Here is a 15,175-nt window from a genome sequence, read left to right as displayed (position 1 = left end):
ATGATATCTTGGATGAGTTCGAAAATGGTTACGTTTGCTTGAAAAACATGGCTGCCAAAGAGCGGGGCATTTTTCCTTATGTGGCTATATATGGCTGAAGTAAAATCTTGTTAACACTCTAGAGGCCACTTTTATTGTCCAATCTTGATGAAATTTGGTCAGAAGATTTGTCTTAATATCTTGGATGAGTTCGAAAATGGTTACGTTTGCTTGAATAATATGGCAGTCAAAGGGGCGGGGCATTTTTCCTTATATGGCTTTATAAGGCTATAGTAAAATCTTGTTAACACTCTAGAGGCCACATTTATAGTCTGATCTTCATGAAACTCGGTCAGAAGATTCATCCCAATAATATCTTGGACGAGTTCAAAAATGATGCCGGTTGGTTGAAAAACATGGCCACCACAGGGGCGGGGCTATTTTCCTTATATGGCTATAGTAAAATCTTGTTAACACTCTAGAGGTCACATTTATTTTTCAATCATCATGAAACTTGGTCAGAAGATTTGTCCCAATGATATCTTGGATGAGTTTGAAAATGGTTTTGGTTGCTTTAAAAACATGGTCACCAGGTGCGGGGCATTTTTCCTTATATGGCTATACATGGCTAAAGTAAAACCTTGTTAACACTCTAGAGGCCACATTTATTGTCCAATCTTCATGAAATTTGGTCAGAAGATTGGTCTGAATGATATCTTGGATGAGTTCGAAAATAATTATGTTTGCTTGAAAAAAATGGCTTCCAAGGGGCGGGGCATTTTTCCTAATATGGCAATAGTAAAATCTTGTTAACACTCTAGAGGCCTCATTTACTGTCCGATCTTCATGAAACTTGGTCAGAAGATTCATCCTGATAATATCTTGGATGAGTTCAAAAATGATGCCGGTTGGTTGAAAAACATGGCTGCCAGGGGGCGGGGCATATTTCCTTATATGGCTATAGTAAAACCTTGTTAACACTCTAGAGGCAACATTTATTTTCCGATCTTCGTAAAATTTTGTCAGAAGATTTGTCCCAATAATATCTTGTTATCTCAGGTGAGAGACTTTGTTGTTATTTTTTGTTGAAGGAAGTTTCTTGTTTGCTGAAATCCAGTGTGTGTGAAAAGATTCATCCCTGATTAGCCTGTGTGGACTGCACAGGCTAATCTAGTACGTTGCTATGCACATGTATTAAAAGCTGTTTTCCCAGAACAAGGCTTATATTATGCATCCATGTGTTTCTTTTTGAAGAGAAAGGATCATCTCTTCTTGCATGCAGAGATAAAATCGCATCGCTGGAGGATCACTGAGTAAATTTCTTCACACATTTAAGGGTCCTGTTTACATTTAGATGTCTTATTTATGGTGGATCACACTACATCCCAAATTGTACGGGCCATAGCTCTCTGATGAAGTTCTGACGACTCTTTCGTGGTAGATTACTGCATTTTCTCGTTAATGATGTCACAACACCCTTCCAGCATAATTTGGGACGAAGCTATTTTTTATGCCCAGTTTTCCTAGAATGTGGCTTCCTCTTGTTACGAAATATAATGTCTTGTCCACGCAGGATCGATGCTTTTTTTCAGGTTTCAGTACATCCTTGGGGCTGCCACGTCTCCAGCTGTCAAAGTCAACGAGGAAACGTTGACGTATCTCAATCAAGGTATGCTTTAGTTCCTTTTCAAAAGTAATGTAGTAATGCAGTAATATACAATTCATTTAAAAAGATTGTCAATAATTTAATTTTATTTTTCAATCACTAAAATTTATAAACACCATAATTTCAAATTAATGCGTGGAAATGTGCTACTTAGTCATGAGTTCTTAATCATTACTTTTTGGTAAAGGGAAGTGATGCAAACACTCAAAATATCTTTTGAGTAGCTTCCCTTTTGTCACAAACATTTCAATGCACACATGGTTGTTTCTTAGCTTCTGATTTCATAAAATGCATATTTCAATGATACATTTGGATATTAATGTATTGAGGCTAGCATGACATGCTTATTTAATAAATGATTTATACAAAACTGCATTGCTCCAGCTAGGCCTTAATTGAAGGGCGCGCCCCGCCCTTCCAACGCCCCCTCCCTGCCCTTAAAAAAAGAAAAAAATAATTTTACATATGAAAATTAATAAATCTCTTATTACATTCTAATTAATGTATTTCTCATTGTAGACATTATATATTAATATGTTGATAATAATGGGAATAATATATTCTAACAATTATTAATACACATAAATTGACATACAACAGGAAGCATTCCAGAAACGCCTGTGCGCTCGAAAGTGCCCGTTTGACAAAATACTGCGCGTCGTGAGTGCCCTTTTGACAAAAAAGCCTCCCTTCCCTTTTTAACCCTTTCAGTGCGGGGAACGAATTTTGAAGGCCTTTGCAAACAGTTTGGATCCAGATGAGACGCCACAGAACGTGGCGTCTCATCATGATCCAAACTGTTTGCTATTCTGATAGTATTATTGAGAAAAAAAATCGAAGAAAATGCTAATTTTAGAAATTCAGCAGACAACATTTTAGCAGAAGACAAATTTCCCAGCATGCAATGGGCTCAATCCTAGCTGGAGCACTGTACTGCTATGCTGTCATTTTCAGCTCTTTTACAACTGTATTTAGGAGAATGTAATGGGTTGTGAAGCCAATTCTGCTTTACTACATATAATCAGCAATGAAGGATGTTGTGTTATGGTTTGTTTTATTGTTGTTTATCAGGGCAGTCTTACGAAGTGAAGCTGAAGAAGCTAGGAGATCTCACGGAGTATGATGGCTACCTGAGGGTGAGTGGCCATTAAAAGGGACTTGTTTTAACCCTTTCCCACTCAGAATCAAAGTGAAAATGGCTATGTGGAATCAGCATAAAAACAGAATAGCCTGAGAGTAACTCACAGTCTGTTCATGTTGTATACTGTTTGCTACTCATCAGTATCGTAGAGTTGGAAATGAAACCTTTAAAACTTGAATATATAAAGTAAGGACTTTTATTTGATTATCTAAAGGACTTCAAATGCGTCAGTGCATTTCTGAGGGGTAAAGGGTTAAGAATTCTGTTTGAAGTGTGTTATTAATGCCTTAAATTGATATATTTAAATTATCTAAATTAAGGCGCTCTTATTAAATAATAAAGTATTCAAACATATAATTAAAAAAAGAAGATACATTTTCAAAGCAGGGCCCTATTATTGTAACATTTCCGCCATTTTGTTGTGTTTTACAATTTAAACTACATGAAATCCATCATTTTGTCACAAAAACACCAGGGTTCGACGCTAAGGCACGTCCGACAGACATTGTCTAGTAAATTCGGTGGTCAGGCTAGTAAAACTGCAGGTTAGCTTGTCCGACTGGTCGTACATAAAAAATCTATACTGATTCATATAACTATAACTAACTGCTGTGAAAACCTTTTTCCTTAATCTGTTAATTTGTAAAATTACTATCGTATCCGTTATTTACATCAGAACAAAACTATCGTATATAAATTAACACGGAGCATTCACATGATTCATCGCTATTTTTAAACACGAATGAGAGCTTCCCGCAGGAATTGCTTGTTTCCATTGGTCAAGTTGTTCGAATATTAATGATTTTCTGCAGTGTCGTAAAACTTTACAGCATGTTTTTACGACTTCTATCGAAAAATCTGTATCGTCAATGTAAACATTTTTGCATAGCAGACAAGATAATGTAAATTAAATAATGGCTTTGTCCAAGTTCGGAGTTTCGTCTGACAAATCAGTTAATAAAGAAGAAACCGACAGGAAAACTGTCAGGAAACGTAAATATGAAGAAAAACGAAAACGTCAATTTTATCCGATGGAAAATCGAGTCAGTTCCCATGGCTTGAATTTGACGAAGAAAAGCAAAAAAAATAGTTTTATTTTATTGTTTTACTCTATGCATCAAAATAACTTTCTGGTGTTCACTGATTATTTACTGATAAATCCTGATTAAACGGTTACATGAAACAATTGTGTTTATTTGCTATGTCATTTATGGTCTAGTAGACATCAGATTCGGGCTAGTACATTTTTAAAGGAGCTGGTCCGATGGTCTTGCTGTAAAAAAAGTTAATGTCGAACCCTGAACACCCACAAATTTTCATTTGGTTTTCGTCTGTAACAGGTTGATGATTTCTGAATTTCCTTCATTTGACAAATATTTTAATTACCATACATACATTCCTGTTTGTAGAGCACCATACGCGTCTGCTTCCATGAACGGCGACTGCAATTTATGGAGAAAGAGCTGCTGGATTTCTGGATTCAGGCTAGGCCAGGGGAGAGATTTCTGGATGTAGGTAGGTTTAGAAGAGTAAGAGTTGCTTCCCTTTATTTATTTTCAAATTGCTATTTTCTTGACGCGTCAACGTCTGGTTTCCACTCAGAGTCTCTCTGCAAAGAATTAAGCTTTTGAGATGAAACCTCATAGACTGATACCTTATTTTGAGACTTGTCTTAAAAGAAGGGTTTAATTTCTAATATCAGAAGTGTTTTATGTGCTGAAACGCTGGAAGCCTTTGGCAAATTTGATATGTAAATAAGTTTAAAACTTATTGTTTGCACCTTTGAAAGATGTCAGTATGGTGTGCATGCATACGGTGATTACACTATGTTTCTGTCCTCTCTACTCGAATGTATAAGCATGCATACACTAAGCAGTGATTGTTTTTGCCCAATTTGGAAAAGGACCGTTACTAGCCCAATTGGGAAAAATTAGTGTGAAAAACCCTGAAATTTGGAAAATTCGTGTCCTGAATGAAATCTTCAGATTGGGAAATTGTTTTGTTTTATTTGTTGCTAACAAATACTCCAAAATTGATAACTAAGTGTTGGCAAGTTGTCAATATTATATTTTCTGCATAGGGAAATAGACTATATGCTGCATTTAATAAAAAAATGACAAAAAACAACAACAACAACAACAAACTGTTGGCCCAAGTGAGCCGCTCATTTCTGGAATTCTTGGTTACAGACATCCATCTCTTGTACGGACTCATTAGCGTCCTGATCTTAAACTCATTACATTGTTTTTAATTTCTTGGTATGTAAATGCGCAAATGGTAAAAATCAATGCTTATTATATTAGTTCACTTGCAGAAAATGCACTTTCTGATTGTAATTGATGCAACTTTCTGTTCCTTTGGGAAATGTTCAGACAGAAATTGGGAATAGCCAGTGTTCTCTGGTAGCACCGGCAGCCGGCCATTTTGCTGGTCACTGACAATCTTGGCATCAGCTACTCTTCCCAAAAATATCAATTCAAAACAGTGCAAAAACGGCCATTTAAGTACTTAGTCACTGGCTACTTTGAAAATATAACTGGACTTAAATATTTATGGTGAACAATGGAAATAGCGTCATATTTCCAGCAGTGTGAAAGTGACGTTTAGAAGTACTTTAAAAAGAAGGCAACATAGCTGAACTTAATTTCTGGTGTCTTGGTTTAAGACATTCCTCTCTCCTACGGCCTTATCAACGTCTCGGTGGAACCCGGCAATCTCAACTCCATCGACTTCATCTGGGACCCCTCGAAGGAGACCGGCATTTACGTGAAGGTCAGTGTATTTTGGATGTGCAGATTTGGGGCCAATATTTGGCTCCTATAAGGCCTACATTTTGAAAAGTCATAATAATCAAACTTATTTCTTGCATTTGTGCGGTATACAACTATTTAAATAGTGGTATTGATAACCTGCTTTCAATATAAATTTATTTATTTTTCTAAAGGCTTTCATCCTTTTTCACTTCTGCCAAAATCATAGGGACATAGAATTGGGCTTGTACATCCACCCGTCAGAATGATAACCCTGCACTTTCTTAACTAAGAGTTATTGCCCTTTGTTGTTTTTGTAAAATGTAACTTTTCAAGGCTATATCTCGTTATGCTACGAGATTTTAACATGAAACTATATGGGTGTGTAGATATCAATAAGTAGAATTGCATTTCATTAAACAATTACCCTACACTAAATTATTATTTATTAATTTTTTTTCCCAACACTTAATGATTATACTGTTTATCAAGGGATTTATTTGCACCAATCCATAAAAAAGTTTATTTGGCGGGTAATATCAATTCAAAGAATTTATTTTTTAAGTTTTTTTTATTGTAACATCCAGTGTATTTTTCTCTCCAGCTTCATTTTAACCTTACTTAGTTTAATATTCAAAACACTTATTCTCAATTTAAAGTATGCGATAGCAAAAAAAACACACCAACATTTCCAATTTTTGAGGTCAACTGAAAATGCTAATATTCAATTTAAAGTATGTGCTAGCAAAAAAATAACACCAACAACATTTCCAAATTTTAAGGTCAATTGCATCAGCACAGAGTTCACAGCCAAGAAACACGGTGGGGAGAAGGGCGTGCCGTTCCGTCTGCAGGTAGAGACAATGGAGTCGGATCACGACGACGCGAAACTGATCCACTGTGCCTCAAGTCAAATTAAGGTGTTCAAGGTAGGTCTCATGTTTGTGTTGTTTTGTGTGAAGTTTTATGATTTTTTGCAGTGTTTCATGATTTTTTGTCAAAGTGTTTCATGATTTTTTTTGGTGTTTCATTATTTTTTGCAGGGACCTAGTATAGGTCCCTGTTTTTTGTAGTGTTTCATGATTTTTTGTAGTGTTTCATGAATTTTTTGGTTTTATGTTATTTTAAGTGTTTCATAATTTTTTGTGGTGTTTTATGATTTTGTGTAGTGTTTAATGATTTTCTGTAGTGTTTAATGATTTTTATGCTCCCCCTAAATTTATTTGGGGGGGGGAGCATATAGTCGCCGCTTCGTCTGTCCGTCCGTGTGTCCGTCCGTGCACAATTTTTGTCCGGGCTATTTCTCAGCAACTAATGACCGGAATTCAATGAAACTTTATGGGAAGCTTCACTACCAAGAGGAGATGTGCATATTATCAGCGGGTTCTGGTCGGATGATTTTAAGCTCATCTATTTATTTATTTTTAATTATGAGCTATTGTCATCACCTTGGCGTCGGCGTTGGTGCCGGTTAAGTTTTGCGTTTAGGTCCACTTTTCTCAGAAAGTATCAATGCTATTGCATTCAAACTTGGTACACTTACTTACTATCATGAGGGGACTGGGCAGGCAAAGTTAGATAACTCTGGCGTGCATTTTGACAGAATTATGTGGCCTTTTTATACTTAGAAAATTGAAAATTTGGTTAAGTTTTGTGTTTAGGTCCACTTTATTCCTACAGTATCAAAGCTATTGCTTTCATTCTTGCAACACTTATTAACTATCATAAGGGGACTGTGCAGGCATAGTTATGTAACTCTGACTGGCATTTGGACGGAATTATGGGCCCTTTATACTTAGAAAATTGAAAATTTGGTTAAGTTTTGTGTTTTGGTCCACTTTACCCCTAAAGTATCATAGATATTGCTTTCATACTTGGAACACTCGCAAACTATCATAAGGGGACAGTAAAAGGACAAGTTGCATAACTCTGGTTTTCATTTTTACGGAATTATGGCCCTTTTTTGACTTAGTAACTTTGAATATATGGTTAAATTTTGTGTTTCGATCCACTTTACTTCTAAAGTATCAAGGCTATTGCTTTCAAACTTCAAATACTTTCATGCTATCATGAGGTTACTGTACCTGGCAAGTTGAATTTTACCTTGACCTTTGAATGACCTTGACTCTCAAGGTCAAATTATTAAATTTTGCTAAAATTGCCATAACTTCTTTATTTATGATTAGATTTGATTGATACTTTGACAAAACTACTCTTACCTGACATACCACAATAGACTCCACCCAAACCATCCCCCGTGCCCTCCCCACCCCCGAATCCCGCCCCTAATTTTTTTTCTTTTTTTTTTCTTTTAAGATCACCTCACAAATGACCACCACACCCTCACACTATACCCCCCCCCCCCACCCCACCGCCCCAACTTATTAATTTTTTAAACGGTTAAAAAACACAAATATTTATTTTTTTTATTTTATTTTTGAAATACCATCGCACCCAAGAATCCCCTCCCCCCAACCCCCCCCCCCTAATTTTTTTTTTTAAGATAATCTCACAAATGACCACCACACCCTCACACTATACCACCCCCCCCCCCCCACACCCCAACTTTTTTTTGTGAAACGGTTAAAAACACAAATATTTATTTTTATTATTTTATTTTTGAAATACCGTCCAACCATCGCACCCAAGAATCCCCTCCCTCCCACCCCCCCCCCCTAATTTTTTTTTATGTCCCCCACTATAGTAGTGGGGGACATATTGTTTTTGCCCTGTCTGTTGGTCTGTACGTAGGTCTGTACGTTGGTCTGTCTGTTGGTCTGTCTGTTTGCGCTAACTTTAACATTTTGCAATAACTTTTGCTATATTGAAGATAGCAACTCCATATTTGGCATGCATGTGTATCTCATGAAGCTGCACATTTTGAGTGGTGAAAGGTCAAGGTCATCCTTCAAGGTCAGAGGTCAAATATATGTGGCCAAAATCGCTCATTTTATGAATACTTTTGCAATATTGAAGATAGCAACTTTATATTAGGCATGCATGTGTATCTCATGGAGCTGCACATTTTTAGTGGTGAAAGGTCAAGGTCATCCTTCAAGGTCAGAAATCAAATATATGTGGCCCAAATCGCTTATTTTATAAATACTTTTGCAATATTGAAGATAGCAACTTTATATTTGGCATGCATGTGCTTCTCATGGAGCTGCACATTTTGAGTGGTGAAAGGTCAAGGTCATCCTTCAAGGTCAGAGGTCAAATATATGTGGCCCAAATCGCTTATTTTATGAATACTTTTGCAATATTGAAGATAGCAACTTGATATTTGGCATGCATGTGTATCTCATGGAGCTGCACATTTTGAGTGGTGAAAGGTCAAGGTCATCCTTCACAAGGTCAAGGTCATCCTTCAAGGTCAAACATCATATAGGGGGACATTGTGTTTCACAAACACATCTTGTTCTTTTTAACCAGGTTTTCCGAAGGAAAAAACTGGTTATTAGATTGGCGAATGCGGGCGGGCTGGCTGGCTGGCTGGCTGGCTGGCGGGCTGGCGGAATAAGCTTGTCCGGGCCATAACTATGTTGTTCATTGTCAGATTTTAAAATCATTTGGCACATTTGTTCACCATCATTGGACGGTGTGTCGCGCGAAATAATTACGTCGATATCTCCAAGGTCAAGGTCACACTTTGAGTTCAAAGGTCAAAAATGGCCATAAATGAGCTTGTCCGAGCCATAACTATGTCGTTCATCGTCAGATTTTAAAATCATTTGGCACATTTGTTCACCATCATTGGACGGTGTGTCGCGCGAAATAATTACGTCGATATCTCCAAGGTCAAGGTCACACTTTGAGTTCAAAGGTCAAAAATGGCCATAAATGAGCTTGTCCTGGCCATAACTATGTCATTCATTGTGAGATTTTAAAAATCATTTGGCACATTTGTTCACCATCATGGGACGGTGTGTCCCACGAAAGAATCACGTCAATATCTCCAATGTCAAGGTCGCCACGACTAAAAATAGATTAAAAAAAAAAAAACTTACAAAGGGGGTTAATTTTTTTGGTCATTTCAAAAGTTCAGTTTGAGTTTTCTCCCTTTATCAGATTTTTTTTTCACAATGAAAACCTGGTTTTGTGACAATTTTGTCCCTTGTTTTAAGATCATCTCACAAATGACCACCACACTCTCACACTATACCACCCCACCCACCCCACCCCTCCCCCCCCCCCAACTTATTTTTTTTTAAACAGTTAAAAAACACAATTTATTTTTATTATTTTATTTTTGAAATACCGTCCAACCATCGCACCCAAGAATCCCCTCCCCCCCACCCCTAATTTTTTTATTTTTTTTAAAGATCATCTCACAAATGACCACCACACCCTCACACTATTATACCCCACCCCACCCCGTAATATTATTTTTGAAACGGTTAAAAAACACAAATATTTATTTTTATTATTTTATTTTGAAATACCATCCAACCATCGCACCCAAGAATTCCCTCCCCCACCCCCCACCCCCCACCCCAACTTTTTTTTGTGTAACGGTAAAAAAACACACAAATATTTATTTTTATTATTTTAAATTTGAAATACCGTCCAACCATCGCACCCAAGAATTCCCTCCCCCACACCCCCCCACCCCCCCCCCCCATTTTTTTTTTTTTTTTTAGATCATCTCACAAATGACCACCACACCCTCACACTATTATACCCCCCCCCCCCCCCAAATAATTTTTTTTGAAACGGTTAAAAACACAAATATTTATTTTTATTATTAATTTTTGAAATACCATCCAACCATCGCACCCAAGAATCCCCTCCCCCCCCCCCCCCCCCCCCCCCCCCCCCCCCCCCCCCCCTGAAAAAAAAAAATTCAATTTTGTTTTTCGCATTTTTGGAAGATAATGTAATAAATGTCCACACCCTGACACTATACACCCCTCTTCACTCCACCTCTCCCTCCTTTGTGATTTAAATTGATAGTCCCTTCACTTTTAAAAAGAAAATAGATGAGCGGTCTGCACCCGCAAGGCAGTGCTCTTGTTCACAGAGTTATGGCCCTTTGAAATTTTCCATTAACTGTACATATAGTGCAATTCTTGTCCGGGCGATTTCTCAGCAACTAATGGCCGGAATTCAATGAAACTTTATGGGAAGCTTTACTACCAAAAAGAGATGTGCATATTATCAGCGGGTTCTGGTCAGATGATTTTTCACAGAGTTATGGCCCTTTGAAATTTTATTAAAAAAAATTCTTGTCCCCCCAACTACTGTGCCCTCAAGACGTTTCCTTTTATCTGAATTTATAGTGCAATATTATGACAAAAAAACAACTTTGGGGAGCATCACCGGTCTCTGACGATTTCTTGTTAAAGTTTGTTTTAGTTGGGCCAAAAAGCAGGTCAACTTTTCAAAGCTTAAACAACTCAATCCAATTAAACATAGAATACAAATTGGCGACTGTGGATCAATTAGCCTAGGAAATGATTCAATTCCGGCTCACAACAAGACATGATGCTTTAAAACTCTTGTCATGTTGGCAAAATTATTGCTCAATAGTGTAAAGAAAATAAATAAATTATTAGATACACATAACACAACATGTACATGATTCTAGGCTTGTTTTTCTTTAGCAAGGCAACCAAAATTCTAAAGATGGTTGCAAGTGCAGCAGACAATTGCGAATAAAAGCGAAGTATTGTTGTTATTTTTACTAAGTTATCTCTATAACAAATCGTAAAACGCTGTGTATAACGCGCATTTATGTATAACGCGCATCTACTTTTTAAAGCAAAAAAATTGGGAAAAAAAGTTTTTGAAGCAAAAAAAAAATTAAGGCGAAATTTCTTTACCGTAAGCTCACTGAAAATCGTTTTATTTATATTGCTGATCTCACGTTAATTTTATTTTTCAATACTTAAATATCTTTAAGACGATTACGATAAAGATACAACTTGTTTGTGTGGTTTTTTTTTATTATAATATTACGCGATAATGTTTCGATTTAAATGAGTTATGCATGAAATGCACAATTTCCACGAGGATACCATCGAGGTTTTCATCATAAGTCTCCGAAGTAACTGTCCACGATTTTATCATGGAGGAGTACACATTGCGGACTGATTAGTGTGTTTGGTATAACTAAGACACTGAAATTTTTTATTGGTATTGGCACGGGGTTATTCACACATGACTAATTCACAACCGCGCAATTTATTTACATTTCCCATCTCACGCGTTCTTTTCGAGCGTCTATAATTGACAGCAGACTTTAACGACTCAAACTTCTCAACACCATAACTGACATTACCGGCGTTAAACAGACAGTGTGAGGCGTGTGGCTATGCTTGTAGCCAGAGTGGTAACTTGAAGACACACATGAGGATACATACAGGAGAGAAACCATACAAGTGTGAGGAGTGTGGTTTTGAATCTAACCGGAGCGATAGATTGAAGACACACATGAGGATACATACAGGAGAGAAACCGTACAAGTGTGAGGTGTGTGGTTTTGAATCTAACCGGAACAATAGCTTGAAGACACACATGAGGATACATACAGGAGAGAAACCGTACAAGTGTGAGGTGTGTGGTTTGAATGTAACCATGGTGCTTCCTTGAAAACACACATGAGGATACATAAAGGAGAGAGAAAGTACAAGTGTGAAGTGTGTGGTTATGAATTTAACCTGAATACTAATTGAAGAGACACATGAGGATACATATAGGAGAGAAACCGTACAAGTGTAAGGTGTGTGGCTATGCTTGTAACCAGGGTGGTTCCTTGAAGACACACATGAGGATACATGCAGAAGAGAGACTGTAAGAGTGTGGGGTGTGTGGTTATGAATTTAACAAGAGTACTAACATGAAGAGACACATGAGGATACATGCAGAATAGAGACTATAAATCTTTTAGGTGTGTGCTTATGAGTGTAACACGAGTAATAATTTACAGTTATCTCAGTCCTTTCTGTCAATAGCATTTATCTAGTTTCAACTTGAAATATGTTTCATAGTGCTGATGGTGAAGTTCATATTTTATGACAGGTTGAATCTCATAACTGGTTTAAACTATGTTTTGCTATTACACTTTCTAAAAACTTTGGTTATGCAAGTTAATATCAAATTAACTTCATGTCGTTTTCGTTGTTTTATGGAGTGTTTTATTAAACTAAAAGATTTCACTTTCGAAAGGAAAGACAGCGCTTTGCATTGCCCCCTTCTCCCCTCCAATTTTTTATATATTTATTATTGAAGAATGAAACATGCAATTTAGAGAGTTCTTTTTATGAATATATATATAGAGAGAATTTTTTGTTTGAACACATTCAATTAAATGACCAGTGTTGTGGGAAAATTGGGCTTAATGCAATTGTGTATGACAGAATCAGGTAAGGCACGTTCTGCTTTTACCGTATTTTTGTTCAAACAGAAGTCTCTTTTGCGGACTGTACTGGCTTATCTGGGACAACACATCATGCATATAGATTAAATACGTATCTAAGTGGTAAAGAGTTAAATACGTATCTAAGTGGTAAAGGGTTAAATACGTATCTAAGTGGTTAAGAGTTAAATACGTATCTAAGTGGTAAAGGGTTAAATACGTATCTTAGTGGTAAAGGGTTAAATACGTATCTAAGTGGTAAAGGGTTAAATATGTAATTAAGTGGTAAAGGGTTAAATACGTATTTAAGTGGTAAAGGGTTAACATATCTAAGTGGTTAAGGGTTAAATACGTATCAAAGTGGTTAAGGGTTAAATACGTATCTAAGTGTTTAAGAGTTAAATAAGTATCTAAGTGGTTAAGGGTTAAATACGTATCTAAGTGGTAAAGGGTTAAATACGTATCTAAGTGGTAAAGGGTTAAATACGTATCTAAGTGGTAAAGAGTTAAATAAGTATCTAAGTGGTAAAGGGTTAAATACGTATCTAAGTGGTTAAGGGTTAAATAAGTATCTAAGTGGTTAAGGGTTAACGTATCTAAGTGGTAAAGGGTTAAATACGTATCTAAGTGGTAAAGGGTTAAATACGTATCTAAGTGGTTAAGGGTTAAATACGTATCTAAGTGGTTAAGGGTTAAATACGTATCTAGTGGTTAAGGGTTAAATACGTATCTAAGTGGTTAAGGGTAAAATACGTATCTTAGTGGTTAAGGGTTAAATACGTATCTAAGTGGTTAAAGGTAAAATACGTATCTTAGTGGTTAAGGGTTAAATACGTATCTAAGTGGTTAAGGGTAAAATACGTATCTTAGTGGTTAAAGGTTAAATACGTATCTAAGTGGTTAAGGGTTAAATACGTATCTAAGTGGTTAAGGGTTGAATACGTATCTAAGTGGTTAAGGGTTTAAGTACGTATATAAGTGGTTAAGGGTTAAATACATATCTAGTGGTTAAGGGTTAAATACGTATCTAAGTGGTTAAGGATAAAATACGTATCTTAGTGGTTACGGGTTAAATACGTTTCTTAGTTGTTAAGGGTTAAATACGTATCTAAGTGGTTAAGGGTTAAATTGATATCTAAGTTGTTAAGGGTTAAATACGTATCTAAGTGGTAAAGGGTTAAATACATATCTAAGTGGTTAAGGGTTAAATACGTATCTAAGTGGTAAAGGGTTAAATACCTATCTATGTGGTAAAGGGTTAAATTCATATCTAAGTGGTAAAGGGTTAAATATGTATCTAAGTGGTAAAGGGTTAAATACATATCTAAGTGTTAAAGGGTTAAATACATATCTAAGTGGTTAAGGGTTAAATATGTATCCAAGTGGTAAAGGGTTAAGCCCTGTTTTCCCAGAACAAGGCTAATATGTTTAAACAAATAAAAATAAATTCCCAGTGGACAAAGAATTTCAAATAATGGAACTTTGCAGAACAAATTTCAGATGGACATTACTATTACTGCGTAAAATTTAAAAAATAAAATAAAATTGGCTGAATATTTAAGAATTTCAAATTATGGAACTTTACAGAACAAATTTCAGATGGACATAACTATAATGGGCTAAAATACATAAATGCAAAATGAAATTGGCTAAGTATTTGTAATTGTGTACTTTTTTGTGGATTTGATATCTGCATGGGATGAAAACAACATGTAGACAGTGTGTAACCTCTGTTCGTGTAAAGGATGGGTTGTGTTTATTTCTTCGCAACATTTTAGAACAATAATTTTTTTATTAACAAAATAGTTCTGTGCGCAATGGACGACATTTTCAGTAATTTATCTTTTAGAACTAATGCTTTAAATTATTTAGCTTTAAAGCAATAAAGTGTTTAGGTCTTAAGTAGGGGGCTTGTTGTTCATTTCATTACATAAGATGGCTGTTGCTTTGATATATCAACAAAATGAAAGCATTCTACGCTGATTATGTGACGATTGCTAGAGTACTTTGGTCTTTAATGAAGGCTTTTGTGAAAAATCTATTTTGAATGATACCTATTGCTGCCTGTATTGTTTTTCCCAGGAGGGCAAAGGGGCATGGCGCATAACTTTCAAAAAGGGCATTTTAGCGCGCAGTTTAGGCAACAAAGGGCAAAAATGTTCCGTTAATACCTGAATTAGGAAGAAACATTTAATCCCATTAGAGGCTGTTGTTGGTAAAACATAAAAATATAAAGAAGCACACTTATCCCATTTTCTAACGATAATCTTGTCAGATGTTTA

General features: G+C 36.2%; 1 protein-coding gene across 8 annotated transcripts in view; it reads left to right on the top strand.

Moving 5' to 3' along the window:
• Positions 1 to 15,175, top strand: part of LOC127861009 (transcription factor CP2-like) — a 120,823-nt gene that overhangs the window by 55,315 nt on the left and 50,333 nt on the right. For all 8 annotated transcript variants that reach the window (XM_052399356.1, XM_052399355.1, XM_052399358.1 and 5 more), the window contains 5 exons: positions 1,572 to 1,648; positions 2,717 to 2,781; positions 4,196 to 4,301; positions 5,452 to 5,558; positions 6,319 to 6,465. In XM_052399356.1, coding sequence (XP_052255316.1) covers positions 1,572 to 1,648; positions 2,717 to 2,781; positions 4,196 to 4,301; positions 5,452 to 5,558; positions 6,319 to 6,465 — 502 coding nt within the window. The remainder of the gene's footprint in view (positions 1 to 1,571; positions 1,649 to 2,716; positions 2,782 to 4,195; positions 4,302 to 5,451; positions 5,559 to 6,318; positions 6,466 to 15,175) is intronic.

Source organism: Dreissena polymorpha, chromosome 15 (assembly GCF_020536995.1).
Source record: "Dreissena polymorpha isolate Duluth1 chromosome 15, UMN_Dpol_1.0, whole genome shotgun sequence".
Taxonomy (NCBI): Eukaryota; Metazoa; Mollusca; class Bivalvia; order Myida; family Dreissenidae; genus Dreissena; species Dreissena polymorpha.
This window is presented reverse-complemented; position numbering and strand designations above follow the sequence as displayed.